The following is a 15,995-nucleotide window of genomic DNA, read 5'->3' on the forward strand; positions in this document are numbered from 1 at the left end:
AGATTTAAACTCAACATTGTAATGGTGAACAGACCTACAGAATGAGATTAACTCTCCCAATCTCTATTCAATGTGCTAGATCTGAAACGACCTTTCCATGACCCTGAAGTGTGAAGGAGTCAAGCACTTGCAGGACCTATTTGATGTGTCACCTAGCAGAGAGAATTAGGGAGGCTTTGATTCGATTTTTATCAATTATCTTTGTGAGGGAAAACATTTAATTTTACGGTCGTGAGGGCTATGTGTCCGACACTACAGTCAGATCCCAAGTGAAATGCCTGGGAAGGTGTAACCACGAGAAAGACAGAACAAATAGAGAAATTCAGGGAAGATGATTATAAGCGTTTCAGTTATTTCTGTGATTAAACTGATTTGATTGTGACTTCGAAACGGATTTGATGATGTATTGCCCAGCCTGGTATGATACAGTGTATCACCAATGTACTTGACACTAAATACTCTGTGATGGCTAATTCATCTCATCTAAAACAATAGCTTTACATTATGGTGCCTTGAACACAATAAGACATGTATTCATTAACTGTTTATCATGGATATTTGATTCTATAAATTGAACCTATATTTATTGAATTATCATGCTTCTTTTTATTATGATTTGGCATATTATTATTCATAATAATACCGGTTGCAGGTATACTAAAGCAGTTACGCAGTTTATATGCAAATAAAATCGGGAGCACATCCCTCCTTCAAATTGTAGGATATTGGAGAAGACTTTATCACGCCTCAAAGTTATGCAGAACAATTGAGGAAGGAGTTGTTTCGCGAGGTCAGGATTTGGTTAAAATTGAGTGAAATTATGAGCAACCCACCTCCTAACCTAATTTATTATCAATGTAACCCCCTCCCCAAATAATAATCCTCACATCCCCCTCTCTCTCTTCGTTCACTGGTTCTCGTGGAGACCCCGTTGAGAGGACCCTCTCGCCCTATAAAGACGAGATGCAGCCCAACTTCCTTTGACATTATACACAGCATTGATATTGCAATAGTTAATTCCTCACTCGCACTTCAAAAGACACGCTCTGCTCTGTGGTTGAATGCGACTGCTTGTGACCGAAAAGGATTCAAATAAAGTGGAATGAGTTTGGGTTTTTCATTCATTCAGACCATTTTATGAGTTGGAACCAGACGGACTGAGGGCAGTACAATTTTCTTGAATGACATTGGATTACTTTGTTTCGGAATAGGACTGTTTTTATTTTCAGGGTCGCTCTTGACCGGAGCGCTTGCTTTTGCGCTTCCCTGCACCGCCATCGTCGCTGGTCTGCGCAGCTCGTGTTGCAGGAGCGAGACAGAGCCGGTGAACAGATGGCAGCTCTGACGATACAACGGACTGACAACTTTCTGCACACCTTTTTACAGGTTTGTTAGTAATCATTTTGATACAGATCAGTATAGGCAGTTCTACTTTTACCGTTTATGGAGTCCTCATAAATGTGTGGCAAGAAGAACTTGCGCAACAACTAATAATTGCAGAGTTCTAAAGCTTGATTTCCCAAGGATTTTCAGTAGGCTATTCACTGTCTGATGCGTTTATAACTAAGAAAACGTAAAGTATTGTAAAATCTTGAAGAATTAAAGAATGTTAGGAAGTTTTATGTTGAACAAATAACATGGTATCATGAGAATTTAATTATTGTGATTGATTAGTGATTGATAACGATTTGCGAATATTGTAGTTTACATTAATTTGCAAACGTCTGTTATCGTCTGTTATATTCAACAGCAAAAAAAAGTATGACGTGAGAAATAACATAATTATTTACACTATTAATTAATAATTAATGAAATGTAAAGATACTTATTCTGAAAGCACTTTGTACAACTTCTGATGTAAAAAGTGAGTTCTGAATACATTTGACTTTGAAGTTTTAATGAGCTTGGCTCATTAGTGTGAGGTAGTGAACCATGTTCTTTATCCATCTTCTACCAGGACCGGACCCCCAGCTCGTCCCCAGAGGGAGCTCCCAACACCCTGTCCTTCTTGGCCACCACCTGTAGCCAGGCCTGGCAGGTGGGGGGGACGGTTGTGGGGGGCACTGTGGGCTCCATGGTGGGCGCCGATGGTTCCCAGTTTCCCTATGAGGGGTCCATGAGGGTGGGCGCAGCCTCCGGGATGTTCCAACTGTGGAGCAACGAGGTGGCGGTGGCCCCTAGTTCTAGTCTCAGTGCCTCCAGCCTCACTGCAGCCGCAGCCGCCCACCAGGCCATGACGTTAACGGTGCCCAAGGTCCAGTTCCCTGTTGGACATGGACACAGTCTGCAGGCTGGCCTGGGTCCTCACCCCCACCCCCACGCGCTCCACCATTACCACCACCATCACCACCACCACCACGAGCTGCCCCTGACTCCGCCGGCCGAGCCTCCGTCCGCCTACTCCTTCGAGCTCTCTCCAGTCAAGGTCCTCTCGTCCCAGAGCCAGGGCCCCAATGGGCCGCCCTACTACCCTCAACACAACGCAGTCTCTGTGGGACAGAACTTCCCCAGCTTCCTCCAGAACTCTGTCTCATCTGCCAGGCACCATCTATCCGGAGGACACCACCACGTGGGGGAGGAGGGCCAGCAGGGGTGGTGGAGCCTCCCCCAGACCACTGGCCACAGCAGCTCCTCCAACCACCCCCACGCCTTCTCCCTGGGCCGGCAGCTGGTCCTGGGTCAACAGCCCCAAATCACAGCCCTCCTCCAGGGCACCTCCAAGGGCCTGTTATCCTCCACTCGCCGCTGCCGTCGCTGCAAGTGCCCCAACTGCCAGGCCAATGGCAGGGGACTCGAGTTTGGCAAGAAGAGACTGCACATCTGCCACATCCCAGAGTGTGGCAAGGTGTACAAGAAGACATCTCACCTGAAGGCTCACCTGCGCTGGCATGCCGGGGAGAGGCCGTTCATCTGCAACTGGCTGTTCTGCGGGAAGAGCTTCACACGCTCTGACGAGCTACAGCGCCACCTCAGAACACACACCGGGGAGAAGAGGTTCGGATGCCAGCAGTGTGGAAAGAGGTTCATGAGGAGCGACCACCTCTCCAAACACGTCAAGACTCACCAGAGTAGGAAGAGCCGGTCCGGTGGGAACACGTCAGACTCTCTATTGGCCAATATCAAGAGAGAGTAAAGCAGACTGTGAGGGCCGCATTATAGAGTCAAGAGATTGCAATGTGTGACTGCACTGTAACTAACTGCCACAGACCCTGAGATAGAGTGGAGCGAACCACGAGGACAGATTATACACTCTATAGCATATTCTGTTGTCGTGAGAGGTATTTCATAACAAGTGCGTGGCGAGGTTTAGGATTTAAATATGGATACAGAGCATTCACTGTGATGGGCATTTCTAGTTATCACACAAAATGATTAGCAAGATCAAAGGAACTCTTTCCTCTTAATGATGACATGGTTCCAACAGTGATCATTTATCAAAGTCCAAGGCATTCATTTGATTTAGATTTGATTTGTAATATTAAAATGTAAATAATTCAGCAAATGTGTGTAATATGCAAATAATCAACTTTCTGCATGTTTCACCTTTTAGAATCTGGAAATCTTTTTGTTAATGAACTGTTAATTATCTGAGGAGGAACATGTATCTGAAATAAGTATACCACACATGGGTTGATTTTAGAAATGTCCTATTTGGCCAAATGTATACAAATATTGATCTGACGGTTGATTGGCGGGATCAGTGTGATAATGTTTTATTAATTATAGTTGAAATTGATTAATGTTATTTCATTATAATGTGAATTGCCATTAATATACTGTAGATACAAACAAACATTTGTAAGACTTTGTAAATAATGTATATATTTATTTCACGCACAACCTTATTCAAGGTAAGATCGCATGTACATTTTAATAAATGTAAATTCCTTGCTAAAGCAAATCCATGTTATCTGATGTTATGTGAGACTCAAATGCTTGCTATGCCTACTTCCACCTAACACTAGTATTGTGTGAATTTCAGTATTCTATCATTGAAGTGTGAAGGAATGTTTGGGGGCAGTTTGGTGGGGGGGTGGGGGCTGTTTGGGGGCAGTTTGGTAGAGGGGACAAGGGGCTGTTCAGGGAGTAGTTTGGTGGGGGGACGGGGGCTGTTTGAGTGCAGTTTGGGGGGTTCAGGGAAAGTTGTTTCGCCTTCTGCAATCAAGTTCACAATCATGTGGCTTTAATGGCTGTTTACTTTCTCTGAATTGAGGAGATTGAGTCAACAGATGCACTGGCCCTCCACTCGACAGGACTCCTCCTTTGAATGGGACCCCCGTTGCTCAGACCCCCCTGTTGCTTAGACCACCCCAGTGGTGACAGGAAAGCCCTTTGATTTTTCCTCTTCATCCCCCCTCTCTAGCACCCAGCTTCACCCTCTCCCCAAGCCTCACCCCCTCTCTCACCTCTTTCTAACTCCCAGCCTCCCCTCTCCCCCAGCCTTACCCTCTCAATTTTAAGGAGCTTTCTCTCCCATTAGCCTCCTCCCAATTGCCCCCAGCCCCTATATTCTACATCACAGCCGTGTTACTGTCACGTCCTGACCTTAGTTCCTTTTTTATGTCTCTATTTTAGTTTGGTCAGGGCGTGAGTTGGGGTGGGCATTCTATGTGTTGTTCTATGTTTTTGTATTTCTGTGTTTGGCCTGGTATGGTTCCCGATCAGAGGCAGCTGTTTATCGTTGTCTCTGATTGAGAACCATGCTTAGGCAGCCTGTTTTCCCACTATGATTTGTGTGTAGTTGTTTTCTGTGTCTGTGTTTTGCCATACAGGACTGTTTCGGTTTTAAAAAAATTCTCTTGTTCTTTTGGTTCGGTTTTCTTTAATTAAAATATGGACACTTACCATGCTGTGCATTGGTCCGATCTTTCCTACTCCTCCTCAAAAGAAGAGGAAAACCGTTACAGAACTACCCACCAATAAAGGACCAAGCAGCGTGGTAACCTGGAGCAGAGGGTTCTGGACTTGGGAGGAGATACTGGAATGCAAGGGACCCTGGGCACAAGCTGGGGAATCTCGCCGCCCCAAGGAAGAACTGGAGGCAGCGAGAGCTGGGCGGTATGAGGTAAGGCAGCGCAACAGGCACGAGAGGCAGCCCCAAAACATTGGCGGGGGAACACAGGGAGATTGGCGGAGTCAGGCGATAGACCTGAGCCAACTCCCCGTGCTTACCGGAAGAAGCACAGTACTGGTCAGGCACTGTGTTATGCAGTCAAGCACACGGTGTCGCCAGTACACGCTCATAGCCCGGTGCGCTATCGGCCAGCCCCCCGCAAGTGCCATGCGAGAGTGGGCATCCAGCCAGGGCGTGTTGTGCCGGCCCAGCATGTTTGGTCTCCGGTACACCGTTTCGGCCCAGGGTATCCTGTGCCGGCACTGCGTGCTGTGTCTCTGGGGCGCTGGGAGGGTGCAGTGCGTCCTATGTCTGAGCTCCGCCCGTGCCGGGCGAATGTGGGTATTGAGCCGAAGCGAAAGGTGCGAGTGGTATGCACCAGATCTCCAGTGCTCACCCACAGCCCGGTTCAACCTATTCCTGCACTCTGGAGGGTCCGGGCTAAAGTGGTCATCCAGCCTGGAGGAGTGGTGCCAAGGCTGCACACCAGAGCTCCACCACAGCCCGGTCCATCCGGTGCCTCCTCCACGCACCAGGCCTCCTGTAGGTCTCCCCAGCCTGGTGGGTCCTGTGGCAGCCCCATGCACTAGGCTGTCTCTCCATCTCCTCCCTCCAGGTTCTCTCTCCAGGCCAGAGCCGCCATCTGTCCTGAGCTGCCAGAGCCGCCCGTCTGTCCTGAGCTGCCAGAGCAGCCGTCTGTCCTTAGCTCCCAGAGCCACCTGTCAGTCCTGAGCTGCCAGAGCCGCCCGTCTGTCCTGAGCTGCCAGAGCCGCCCGTCAGTCAGGAGCTGCCAGAGCCGCCCGTCACTACGGCGCTGCCGGAATCTCCTGCCTGTCAGGCACTGCCGGAGTCTCCCATCTATTCGCGGCCCGCTGCAAGGGTCCCCAGTCCGAGGTTGGCGGCGAGGGTCACCGCTCCAAAGGCGGCACTTAAGCGGGCAAACAAAGACTATGGTGGAGTGGGGTCCACGTCCCGCCCCAGAGCCGCCACCGCGGACAGACGCCCACCCAGACCCTCCCCTACAGGTTCAGGTTTTGCGGCCAGAGTCCGCACCTTTGGGGGGGGTACTGTCACGTTCTGACCTTAGTTCCTTTCTTATGTCTTTGTGTTAGGTTGGTCAGTGCGTGATTTGGGGTGGGTAGTCTATGTTCCTTTTTCAAGGTTGTTATATTTCTATGTGTTTGGCCTAGTATGGTTCTCAATCAGAGGCAGGTGTCGTTAGTTGTCTCTGATTGAGAATCATACTTAAGTAGCCTGTTTTCCCCTTTTTGGTTGTGGGTGTTTACTTTCTGTTTAGTGTCTGTTCACCTGGCAGAACTGTTTCATTTTCTCTTCGTTATTATTTTGTGTAGTGTTCAGTTTGTTCAATTAAAACATGATGAACATTTACCACGCTGCATTTTGGTCCTCCTCTCCTTCCACCAACGAGAAGCGTTACACAGGGCTAGGTCATCGTTCCTTTTAGATTAGAATAAAGAGACAAACTGAGACTGACATGAATTGTTACATTCGGATATACACTGTATACACAACATGCAACAATTTCTAAGATTTTACTGAGTTAAAGTCAAGTTAAAATCAATCAATTAAAATAAATAAATTAGGCCCTAATCTATGGATTTCACATGACTGGGAATACAGATATGCATCTGTTGGTCATTGATACCTTTTTAAAAAAGTAGGGACGTGGATCAGAAAACCAGTCAGTATCTGGTGTGGCCACCATTTGCCTGATGTAGCGCGTCCCATCTCCATCACATAGAGTTGATCAGGCTGTTGAATGTGGAATGTTGTCCCACTCCTCTTCAATATTTTGAACGGATTCGGTTGTAATACCCATGTATTAATAATCTAAATATATATGGAAATATATCAGGAGTATCTCAATGTTAGAGGGATATACCTTCAGAAAATACATAAAATAGGCCATTCTTAATTAAAAAGTTCACTTTATTTAATATAATACAACATATTCTATTCCGTCAAATATGTCATCTTTATAACCCATATTTCCTCTCTTTGGTCTATATTCATGTCAGGACTGGTATTCCTTCATATTTAAGTCACATGCACAAAATGCTAGATCAAAAATTGCCATTGAAATATGACAGTCTTCACTGTTTAACTTTACAAACGGCACCCTGTAGTCATAGAGTACTCTGGGTTAATATGAGATGGTGTTCTGAATTGAAACAGTCACGGTAGGGCTCTCCTCCGTGCTGATATTTGAAATAGATTTAGCTAGAGGTGCCATTGCAACTCGAAGCCATTGATCTTTGGTGCAGAGGTCTTATTAGGCTACTATCTGGATGTGGAAGCCTTACTGGTCATAGAGAGGAATTAACCAAAAGCGGACATGCTAGATGTCAGACTCTTCTCTTATCATCTCTGTTTACAGTCATTTGCTTTGATTAATAGGAGGAAAGGTTGGGCGTTGAAATACACAACATCACAAGTACATGTATTTTATGTGTTAAACACAACAGTTGGTAATAATATTGTAGTGGCACAATACGAACTGAAGTATTTGACGTCTGAAAAACGTCTGTTTTGCCACACATCTCATTTTGATGTGGACAGAGGATGCAGAACTTTTTATCCATAATATCAACTGACACAATAACCCAAGTAGTTAGCGGTCTCTAAACTGTCCTCCTTTATCTAGAAGAAGAGATGTAAGCCCGAGCCAACAGTATGGTGTGTAGTAGTGTGCATTAGCAAAAGCCAGATGATTAAATACAGCAGAAAGCTGTGGCACATCAACATTGGACTTAACTGACAGACGACTGTGTGACATCTTATTTCATATTTCAACACAACCCATGAATGTCTCCTAGGACGTACCTAGAGGACGTCAAGAAAATATACATTTGAAAAATCAGTTGGTTTCTATCCCCAAGCATTGGTATGGCCATTTCTCTGGCCACCTCTTCATAGTCCTGGCTCGATTCCTTCCTCTCCTCATCTCTTATAATCCTCCCCTTTCTCTCTGACGTTTAGCGAAAGGATGGGAGCAAAGGACACAAGGGGAAGACCTCAATTACATACTCCTTTCGTCCTCTCTCTTCTTCTCCTTCTCAAAACGAATTGGATTTGAAAGCCAGAGGTCCCTTCCCTCTGACCATTTCCTCCAATGGGGTTTGAGAAGGAGATGAGGAGAGAGGATGTGAGGAGTATGTAATTGAGAACTTACCTAGGAATCCATCTGTATCTGAATCTGAGGAAAGACTGAGTCTGAGTGATGCCACTCCTGCAGAGTGCCTCCAGGGGGCTCCCTCGCCCCTTTATATTATGGAATATTCAGATCAAACAAGAGCCAGCTTCGGTCAAACAGAAAAAGAGAACATGGGAGTCCTCTCATTCTCGTCTTTTTTCAAACACTGCGGCAGGAGCAGAAAAGCTATTTTCTATAACAGATGAATCCAAACTTCTACATATGTACAGATCAAATGTATTAATCTAGCTGGCATCCCCTCTCTCCTCAATGTCTACTACAGCAACATATTGTACTGTAGGCCCCGTTGAGTGGAGGAATGATGACATGTTTCAACAATGGCCTGAAAATACAAATAGTTGTCTTTATAAAGGAGGGATAGAAGAATCCAGCAGGGTGAGAGAGCTGAGAGAAAGAGTCGTTCAGATCTACACTCCTTTTCTCTTCAGGATGGAGTTCTTTAATCTGCATGTTGGCACAAGAAGAGCGACCGCCTATCCTGTACACACGCACAAACGCATTTTACAGACATGCAGTATGTACACACTTCTCCAGTACCCCCCCCATGGCATTTCCCTGTGAAGAAATCCCCTGGCTTGTAGAAAGACAGTACAATAGATACTGTATAGAAATTCTCTTGACAATAAAACAAGCAAAGTCATCAGTCCCCATAATACCTGATGTCCATAGAGTTTTCTTCATACAGTCAGCCATCGCATCATCTGTCTGGCTGCTACACGTCTTCAACCTGGCATCACATGATCAATGATCTAATGACTGTTTATCATTTCAGCCCATACTGTATATTCCATTAGAATCCTGGGATATTTTTGTCATGATGCCAGTGAACCATCCTGTAACAGTCTGAAAAAGCAGCCTCCATCTAGTCCTTGCTCCATAAAGAGAGTCATCCATCCATCTTCAAAAGTTCCCTAAGGTTACAATAGCATCAACAGACGTTAGGCCTAGATGAGATCCCCCTGCTTCTCTCTGCACTAGCTGTGGAGGTCCATGACCTCTCAGTTTTCCTCCTATCGGTCACGGTTCATAGGTCATCTTCATTGAGCTGGGCCAGGTTGCTGGAGCGCCGGCCAGCCGAGGGACCAGAGATGGATACAGGAGGAGGTCCAGCCTCACCAGGCAGCGCTCTGCTACGGCAGCCCTCTCCTGCTCTCTGCTGGGGGAGAGGAGGACACTCAGATTAAAATATGTTTTTACATTAAATGCTGATAGATTGAATGAAATGTAACCTAAATAACTAGTACTAGGTTAATGCTGTTGTTTTTCCTCTTGAACAGATGCATATGCCTTACTATAGCCATTGTGGTAGACATCTAGATGTCAGAAAATCTGTTCAGGGAAATGTTAAAGAACTAAGATGCTTAGCAAATGAGTCACCATATCAGCAACAGCCATTTGTGTTTTTTTATTCTTCTGTTAACAATATCAGTCACAACAACACAATGCGGAAATTCCACCATGAGAGAGAACAATTAGGCCATTGATAGGCATCTCTGACTTTCGGACTTGCTTCTCTGGGTCAGCCTCTGTCCTGTTTGTTATGTACCCATATAGGCCCCATGCAGCCCCGAGTAAATACACAGAACAACAAACCAGCTAGTCAGAACCAATGTTAGTCTGTCGGCACCACTCACTAAGTACAAGCAGCAGAGATGGTCTGTATTAGTGAAGACAGAGGGTTGTGTGGTTCATGGTTGGTCTGAGACACTCAACAGTGGTCAACAACAGGATACCTATCTAGCGTTATTGTTCCCCAGTCTGAAAGGAGAGAAGGATGATGATGATGAGATGTGGCTAAATAGAGCAATTAGTGTACAGCAACACACCTCCAATCTGTGGTTCTTCATATTGTTTCAGACAAAACACCTCGACAATATTCCCAATGCTCTTTCATTCTGAAGAATAATTCTGTTTTCTGTTTCTGGCCAACAGGGGGAGTAGTAGCCTACCTCTCATTTTGATGCAGATTCCTTCTACCCAAATTCCTCCTCTATTCCTGTACAAATCATTCTCGTTTACTGAACCCTTTCAAATTTTAATGAACGTAAATGAGCGTATAATAATTATAATTATATGAACCATTATTAATTATTTCTCTAAATGCTCTTAACATGGGTGATAGATCATGCCTATAAGACATACAATAAAACTAGAAAGCAGATTGAAATGTAGTGATGTGTAAATTATATAATTACATTTCAGCATGCTTTCCATAACAAAGCAGGGGAATAGGTTCTAGGAAAGGTAACCGGTCTCTAGTTTTGTATCCTTGCATTTGTTTATTTCTGTGTATGAGGTGTGTGCTGTGTGTGTGGTGCGTGCTGTGTATGTGGTGCGTGCTATGTGTATGGTGTGTGCTATGTGTGTGGTGTGTGTTGTGTGTGTGGTGCGTGCTATGTGTATGGTGTGTGCTGTGTATGTGGTGCGTGCTATGTGTATGGTGTGTGCTATGTGTGTGGTGTGTGCTATGTGTATGGTGTGTGCTGTGTATGTGGTGCGTGCTATGTGTATGGTGTGTGCTATGCGTGTGGTGTGTGCTGTGTGTGTGGTGCGTGCTATGTGTGTGGTGCGTGCTGTGTATGTGGTGTGTGCTATGTGTGTGGTGTGTGCTGTGTATGTGGTGCGTGCTATGCGTGTGGTGTGTGCTGTGTGTGTGGTGCGTGCTATGTGTGTGGTGCGTGCTATGTGTGTGGTGCGTGCTGTGTATGTGGTGTGTGCTATGTGTGTGGTGTGTGCTGTGTATGTGGTGCGTGCTATGTGTGTGGTGTGTGCTATGTGTGTGGTGTGTGCTATGCGTGTGGTGTGTGCTATGTGTGTGGTGTGTGCTGTGTATGTGGTGCGTGCTATGTGTGTGGTGTGTGCTATGTGTGTGGTGTGTGCTATGTGTGTGGTGTGTGCTGTGTATGTGGTGCGTGCTATGTGTGTGGTGTGTGCTATGTGTGTGGTGTGTGCTATGTGTGTGGTGTGTGCTATGTGTGTGGTGTGTGCTATGTGTGTGGTGTGTGCTATGTGTGTGGTGTGTGCTGTGTATGTGGTGCGTGCTATGTGTGTGGTGTGTGCTGTGTATGTGGTGTGTGCTATGTGTGTGGTGTGTGCTATGTGTGTGGTGTGTGCTGTGTATGTGGTGTGTGCTATGTGTGTGGTGTGTGTATGTGGTGTGTGCTATGTGTGTGGTGTGTGCTATGTGTGTGGTGTGTGCTATGTGTGGTGTGTGCTATGTGTGTGGTGTGCTGTGTATGTGGTGCGTGCTATGTGTGTGGTGTGCTATGTGTGTGGTGTGTGCTATGCGTGTGGTGTGTGCTGTGTATGTGGTGCGTGCTATGTGTGGTGTGTGCTATGTGTGTGGTGTGTGCTATGCGTGTGGTGTGTGCTATGCGTGTGGTGTGTGCTGTGTATGTGGTGCGTGCTATGTGTGTGGTGTGTGCTATGTGTGTGGTGTGTGCTATGCGTGTGGTGTGTGCTATGTGTGTGTGTGTGCTGTGTATGTGGTGTGCTATGTGTGTGGTGTGTGCTGTGTATGTGGTGCGTGCTATGTGTGTGGTGCGTGCTATGTGTGGTGCGTGCTGTGTATGTGGTGTGTGCTATGTGTGTGGTGTGTGCTGTGTATGTGGTGCGTGCTATGTGTGTGGTGCGTGCTATGTGTGTGGTGTGTGCTGTGTATGTGGTGCGTGCTATGTGTGTGGTGTGTGCTATGTGTGTGGTGTGTGCTATGTGTGTGGTGTGTGCTATGTGTGTGGTGCGTGCTATGTGTGTGGTGTGTGCTATGCGTGTGGTGTGTGCTATGTGTGTGGTGTGTGCTGTGTATGTGGTGCGTGCTATGTGTGTGGTGTGTGCTATGTGTGTGGTGCGTGCTATGTGTGTGGTGCGTGCTGTGTATGTGGTGTGTGCTATGTGTGTGGTGTGTGCTGTGTATGTGGTGCGTGCTATGCGTGTGGTGTGTGCTGTGTGTGTGGTGCGTGCTATGTGGTGGTGCGTGCTATGTGTGTGGTGCGTGCTGTGTATGTGGTGCGTGCTATGTGTGGTGTGTGCTGTGTATGTGTGCTATGTGTGTGGTGTGCTATGTGTGTGGTGTGTGCTATGTATGGTGTGTGCTATGTGTGTGGTGTGTGCTGTGTGTGTGGTGCTATGTGTGTGGTGTGTGCTATGTGTGTGGTGTGTGCTATGTGTGTGGTGTGTGCTGTGTATGTGGTGCGTGCTATGTGTGTGGTGTGTGCTATGTGTGTGGTGTGTGCTATGCGTGTGGTGTGTGTGTGGTGTGTGCTGTGTGGTGCGTGCTATGTGTGTGGTGTGTGCTATGTGTGTGGTGTGTGCTGTGTATGTGTGCGTGCTATGTGTGTGTGTGTGCTGTGTATGTGGTGTGTGCTATGTGTGTGGTGTGTGCTGTGTGTGGTGTGTGCTGTGCTATGTGTGTGGTGTGTGCTGTGTATGTGTGTGTGTATGTGTGTGGTGTGTGCTATGTGTGTGGTGTGTGCTATGCGTGTGGTGTGTGCTATGTGTGGTGTGTGCTGTGTATGTGGTGCGTGCTATGTGTGTGGTGTGTGCTATGTGTGTGGTGTGTGCTATGTGTGGTGTGTGCTGTGTATGTGGTGTGCTATGTGTGTGGTGTGTGCTATGTGTGTGGTGTGTGCTATGTGTGTGTGTGCTATGCGTGTGGTGTGTGCTGTGTATGTGTGCGTGCTATGTGTGGTGTGTGCTATGTGTGTGGTGTGTGCTATGTGTGGTGTGTGCTATGTGTGTGGTGTGTGCTGTGTATGTGGTGCGTGCTATGTGTGTGGTGTGTGCTGTGTATGTGGTGCGTGCTATGTGTGTGTGCGTGCTATGTGTGTGGTGCGTGCTGTGTATGTGGTGCGTGCTATGTGTGTGGTGTGTGCTGTGTATGTGGTGCGTGCTATGTGTGTGGTGCGTGCTATGTGTGTGGTGTGTGCTGTGTATGTGTGCGTGCTATGTGTGTGGTGTGTGCTATGTGTGTGGTGTGTGCTATGTGTGTGGTGTGGTGTGGTGTGTGCTATGTGTGTGGTGTGTGCTGTGTATGTGGTGCGTGCTATGTGTGTGGTGTGTGCTATGTGTGTGGTGCGTGCTATGTGTGTGGTGTGTGCTATGTGTGTGGTGCGTGCTATGCGTGTGGTGTGTGCTATGTGTGTGGTGTGTGCTGTGTATGTGGTGCGTGCTATGTGTGTGGTGTGTGCTGTGTATGTGGTGCGTGCTATGTGTGTGGTGCGTGCTATGTGTGTGCGTGCTGTGTGTGTGGTGTGTGCTATGTGTGTGGTGTGTGCTGTGTATGTGGTGCGTGCTATGTGTGTGGTGCGTGCTATGTGGTGGTGTGTGCTGTGTATGTGGTGCGTGCTATGTGTGTGGTGTGTGCTATGTGTGTGGTGTGTGCTATGTGTGTGGTGTGTGCTGTGTATGTGGTGTGTGCTATGTGTGTGGTGTGTGCTATGTGTGTGGTGTGTGCTATGTGTGTGGTGTGTGCTGTGTATGTGGTGCGTGCTATGTGTGTGGTGTGTGCTATGTGTGTGGTGCGTGCTATGTGTGTGGTGTGTGCTATGTGTGTGGTGCGTGCTATGTGTATGGTGTGTGCTATGTATGTGGTGTGTGCTATGTGTGTGGTGTGTGCTGTGTATGTGGTGCGTGCTATGTGTGTGGTGTGTGCTATGTGTGTGGTGCGTGCTCTGTGTATGTGTGTGTGTATGTGGTGTGCTGTGTATGTGGTGTGTGCTGTGTATGTGGTGTGTGCTATGTGTATGGTGTGTGCTATGCGTGTGTGTGTGCTATGTGTGTGGTGCGTGCTCTGTGTGTGGTGTGTGCTGTGTATGTGGTGCGTGCTATGTGTGTGGTGTGGTGTGTGGTGTGTGCTGTGTATGTGGTGCGTGCTATGTGTGTGGTGTGCTATGTGTGTGGTGTGTGCTGTGTATGTGGTGTGTGCTATGTGTGTGGTGTGTGCTGTGTATGTGGTGTGTGCTATGTGTGTGGTGTGTGCTATGTGTGTGGTGTGTGCTATGCGTGTGGTGTGTGCTATGTGTGTGGTGTGTGCTGTGTATGTGGTGCGTGCTATGTGTGTGGTGTGTGCTATGTGTGTGGTGTGTGCTATGTGTGTGGTGTGTGCTGTGTATGTGGTGCGTGCTATGTGTGTGGTGTGTGCTATGTGTGTGGTGTGTGCTATGTGTGTGGTGTGTGCTATGTGTGTGGTGTGTGCTATGTGTGTGGTGTGTGCTGTGTATGTGGTGCGTGCTATGTGTGTGGTGTGTGCTATGCGTGTGGTGTGTGCTATGTGTGTGGTGTGTGCTGTGTATGTGGTGCGTGCTATGTGTGTGGTGTGTGCTATGTGTGTGGTGCGTGCTATGTGTGTGGTGTGTGCTATGTGTGTGGTGTGTGCTATGTATGTGGTGTGTGCTATGTGTGTGGTGTGTGCTATGCGTGTGGTGCGTGCTATGTGTGTGGTGCGTGCTATGCGTGTGGTGTGTGCTATGTGTGTGGTGTGTGCTATGTGTGTGGTGCATGCTATGTGTGTGGTGTGTGCTATGCATGCTATGTGTGTGGTGTGTGCTATGTGTGTGGTGTGTGCTATGTGTGTGGTGCGTGCTATGTGTGTGGTGCGTGCTATGCATGCTATGTGTATGGTGTGTGCTATGTATGTGGTGTGTGCTATGTATGTGGTGTGTGCTATGTATGTGGTGTGTGCTATGTGTGGTGTGTGCTATGTGTGTGGTGTGTGCTATGTATGTGGTGTGTGCTATGTATGTGGTGTGTGCTATGTATGTGGTGTGTGCTATGCGTGTGGTGTGTGTGTGCTATGTGTGTGGTGCGTGCTATGTGTGTGGTGTGTGCTATGTATGTGGTGTGTGCTATGTGTGTGGTGCGTGCTATGTGTGTGGTGCGTGCTATGTGTGTGGTGTGTGCTATGCATGCTATGTGTGTGTGTGCGTGTGGTGTGTGTGCTATGTGGTGGTGCTATGTATGTGGTGTGTGCTATGTATGTGGTGTGTGCTATGTGTGGTGTGTGCTATGTATGTGGTGTGTGCTATGTGTGTGGTGTGTGCTATGTGTGTGGTGCATGCTATGCTGGTGCATGCTATGTGTGGTGTGTGCTATGTATGTGGTGTGCTATGTGTGTGGTGCGTGCTATGTGTGTGGTGCGTGCTATGCGTGCTATGTGTATGGTGCGTGCTATGCGTGCTATGTGTGTGGTGCGTGCTATGTGTGTGGTGCGTGCTATGTGTGTGGTGCGTGCTATGCGTGCTATGTGTGTGGTGCGTGCTATGCGTGCTATGTGTGTGGTGCGTGCTGTGTGTGTGGTGTGTGCTATGTGTGTGGTACGTGCTGTGTGTGTGGTGCGTGCTATGTGTGTGGTACGTGCTGTGTGTGTGGTGCATGCTGTGTGTGTGGTGCATGCTGTGTGTGTGGTGCGTGCTGCGTGTGTGTTTGCATGCGCTCCTGCTAGGGTTGAATAGTTTCCCGGTATTTTACAGAAGTTCCATCCCGAGAATAAATCACTTTTCTCCCAGGTAACCTGGCATACAGTGGGGCAAAAAAGTGTTTAGTCAGCCACCAATTGTGCAAGTTCTCCCACTTAAAAAGATGAGAGAGGCCTGTAATTTTCATCATAGGTACACTTCAACTATGACAGACGAAATGAGAAAAAAAATCCAG

At 47.4% G+C, this 15,995-nt stretch overlaps 2 protein-coding genes across 2 annotated transcripts in view; one reads left to right on the top strand and one right to left on the bottom strand.

Moving 5' to 3' along the window:
* Nucleotides 1-1,048: 1,048 nt before the first annotated feature.
* On the top strand, nucleotides 1,049-3,885 carry LOC118376213 (transcription factor Sp5-like). Its single transcript, XM_035762899.2, has 2 exons — nucleotides 1,049-1,386; nucleotides 1,958-3,885. Exons 1-2 carry the CDS (start codon nucleotides 1,333-1,335, stop codon nucleotides 3,131-3,133), a joined length of 1,230 nt encoding a protein of 409 aa, XP_035618792.1. The 5' UTR covers nucleotides 1,049-1,332; the 3' UTR covers nucleotides 3,134-3,885.
* A 3,157-nt stretch (nucleotides 3,886-7,042) lies between these two features.
* Nucleotides 7,043-15,995, bottom strand: part of LOC118376209 (rho guanine nucleotide exchange factor 25-like) — a 123,996-nt gene continuing 115,043 nt past the window's right edge. Inside the window, exon 16 of the mRNA XM_052484938.1 lies at nucleotides 7,043-9,504. Coding sequence (XP_052340898.1) covers nucleotides 9,373-9,504 — 132 coding nt within the window. The 3' untranslated portion in view covers nucleotides 7,043-9,372. The remainder of the gene's footprint in view (nucleotides 9,505-15,995) is intronic.

The sequence above is a fragment of the Oncorhynchus keta genome, chromosome 28 (assembly GCF_023373465.1).
Source record: "Oncorhynchus keta strain PuntledgeMale-10-30-2019 chromosome 28, Oket_V2, whole genome shotgun sequence".
Taxonomy (NCBI): domain Eukaryota; kingdom Metazoa; phylum Chordata; class Actinopteri; order Salmoniformes; family Salmonidae; genus Oncorhynchus; species Oncorhynchus keta.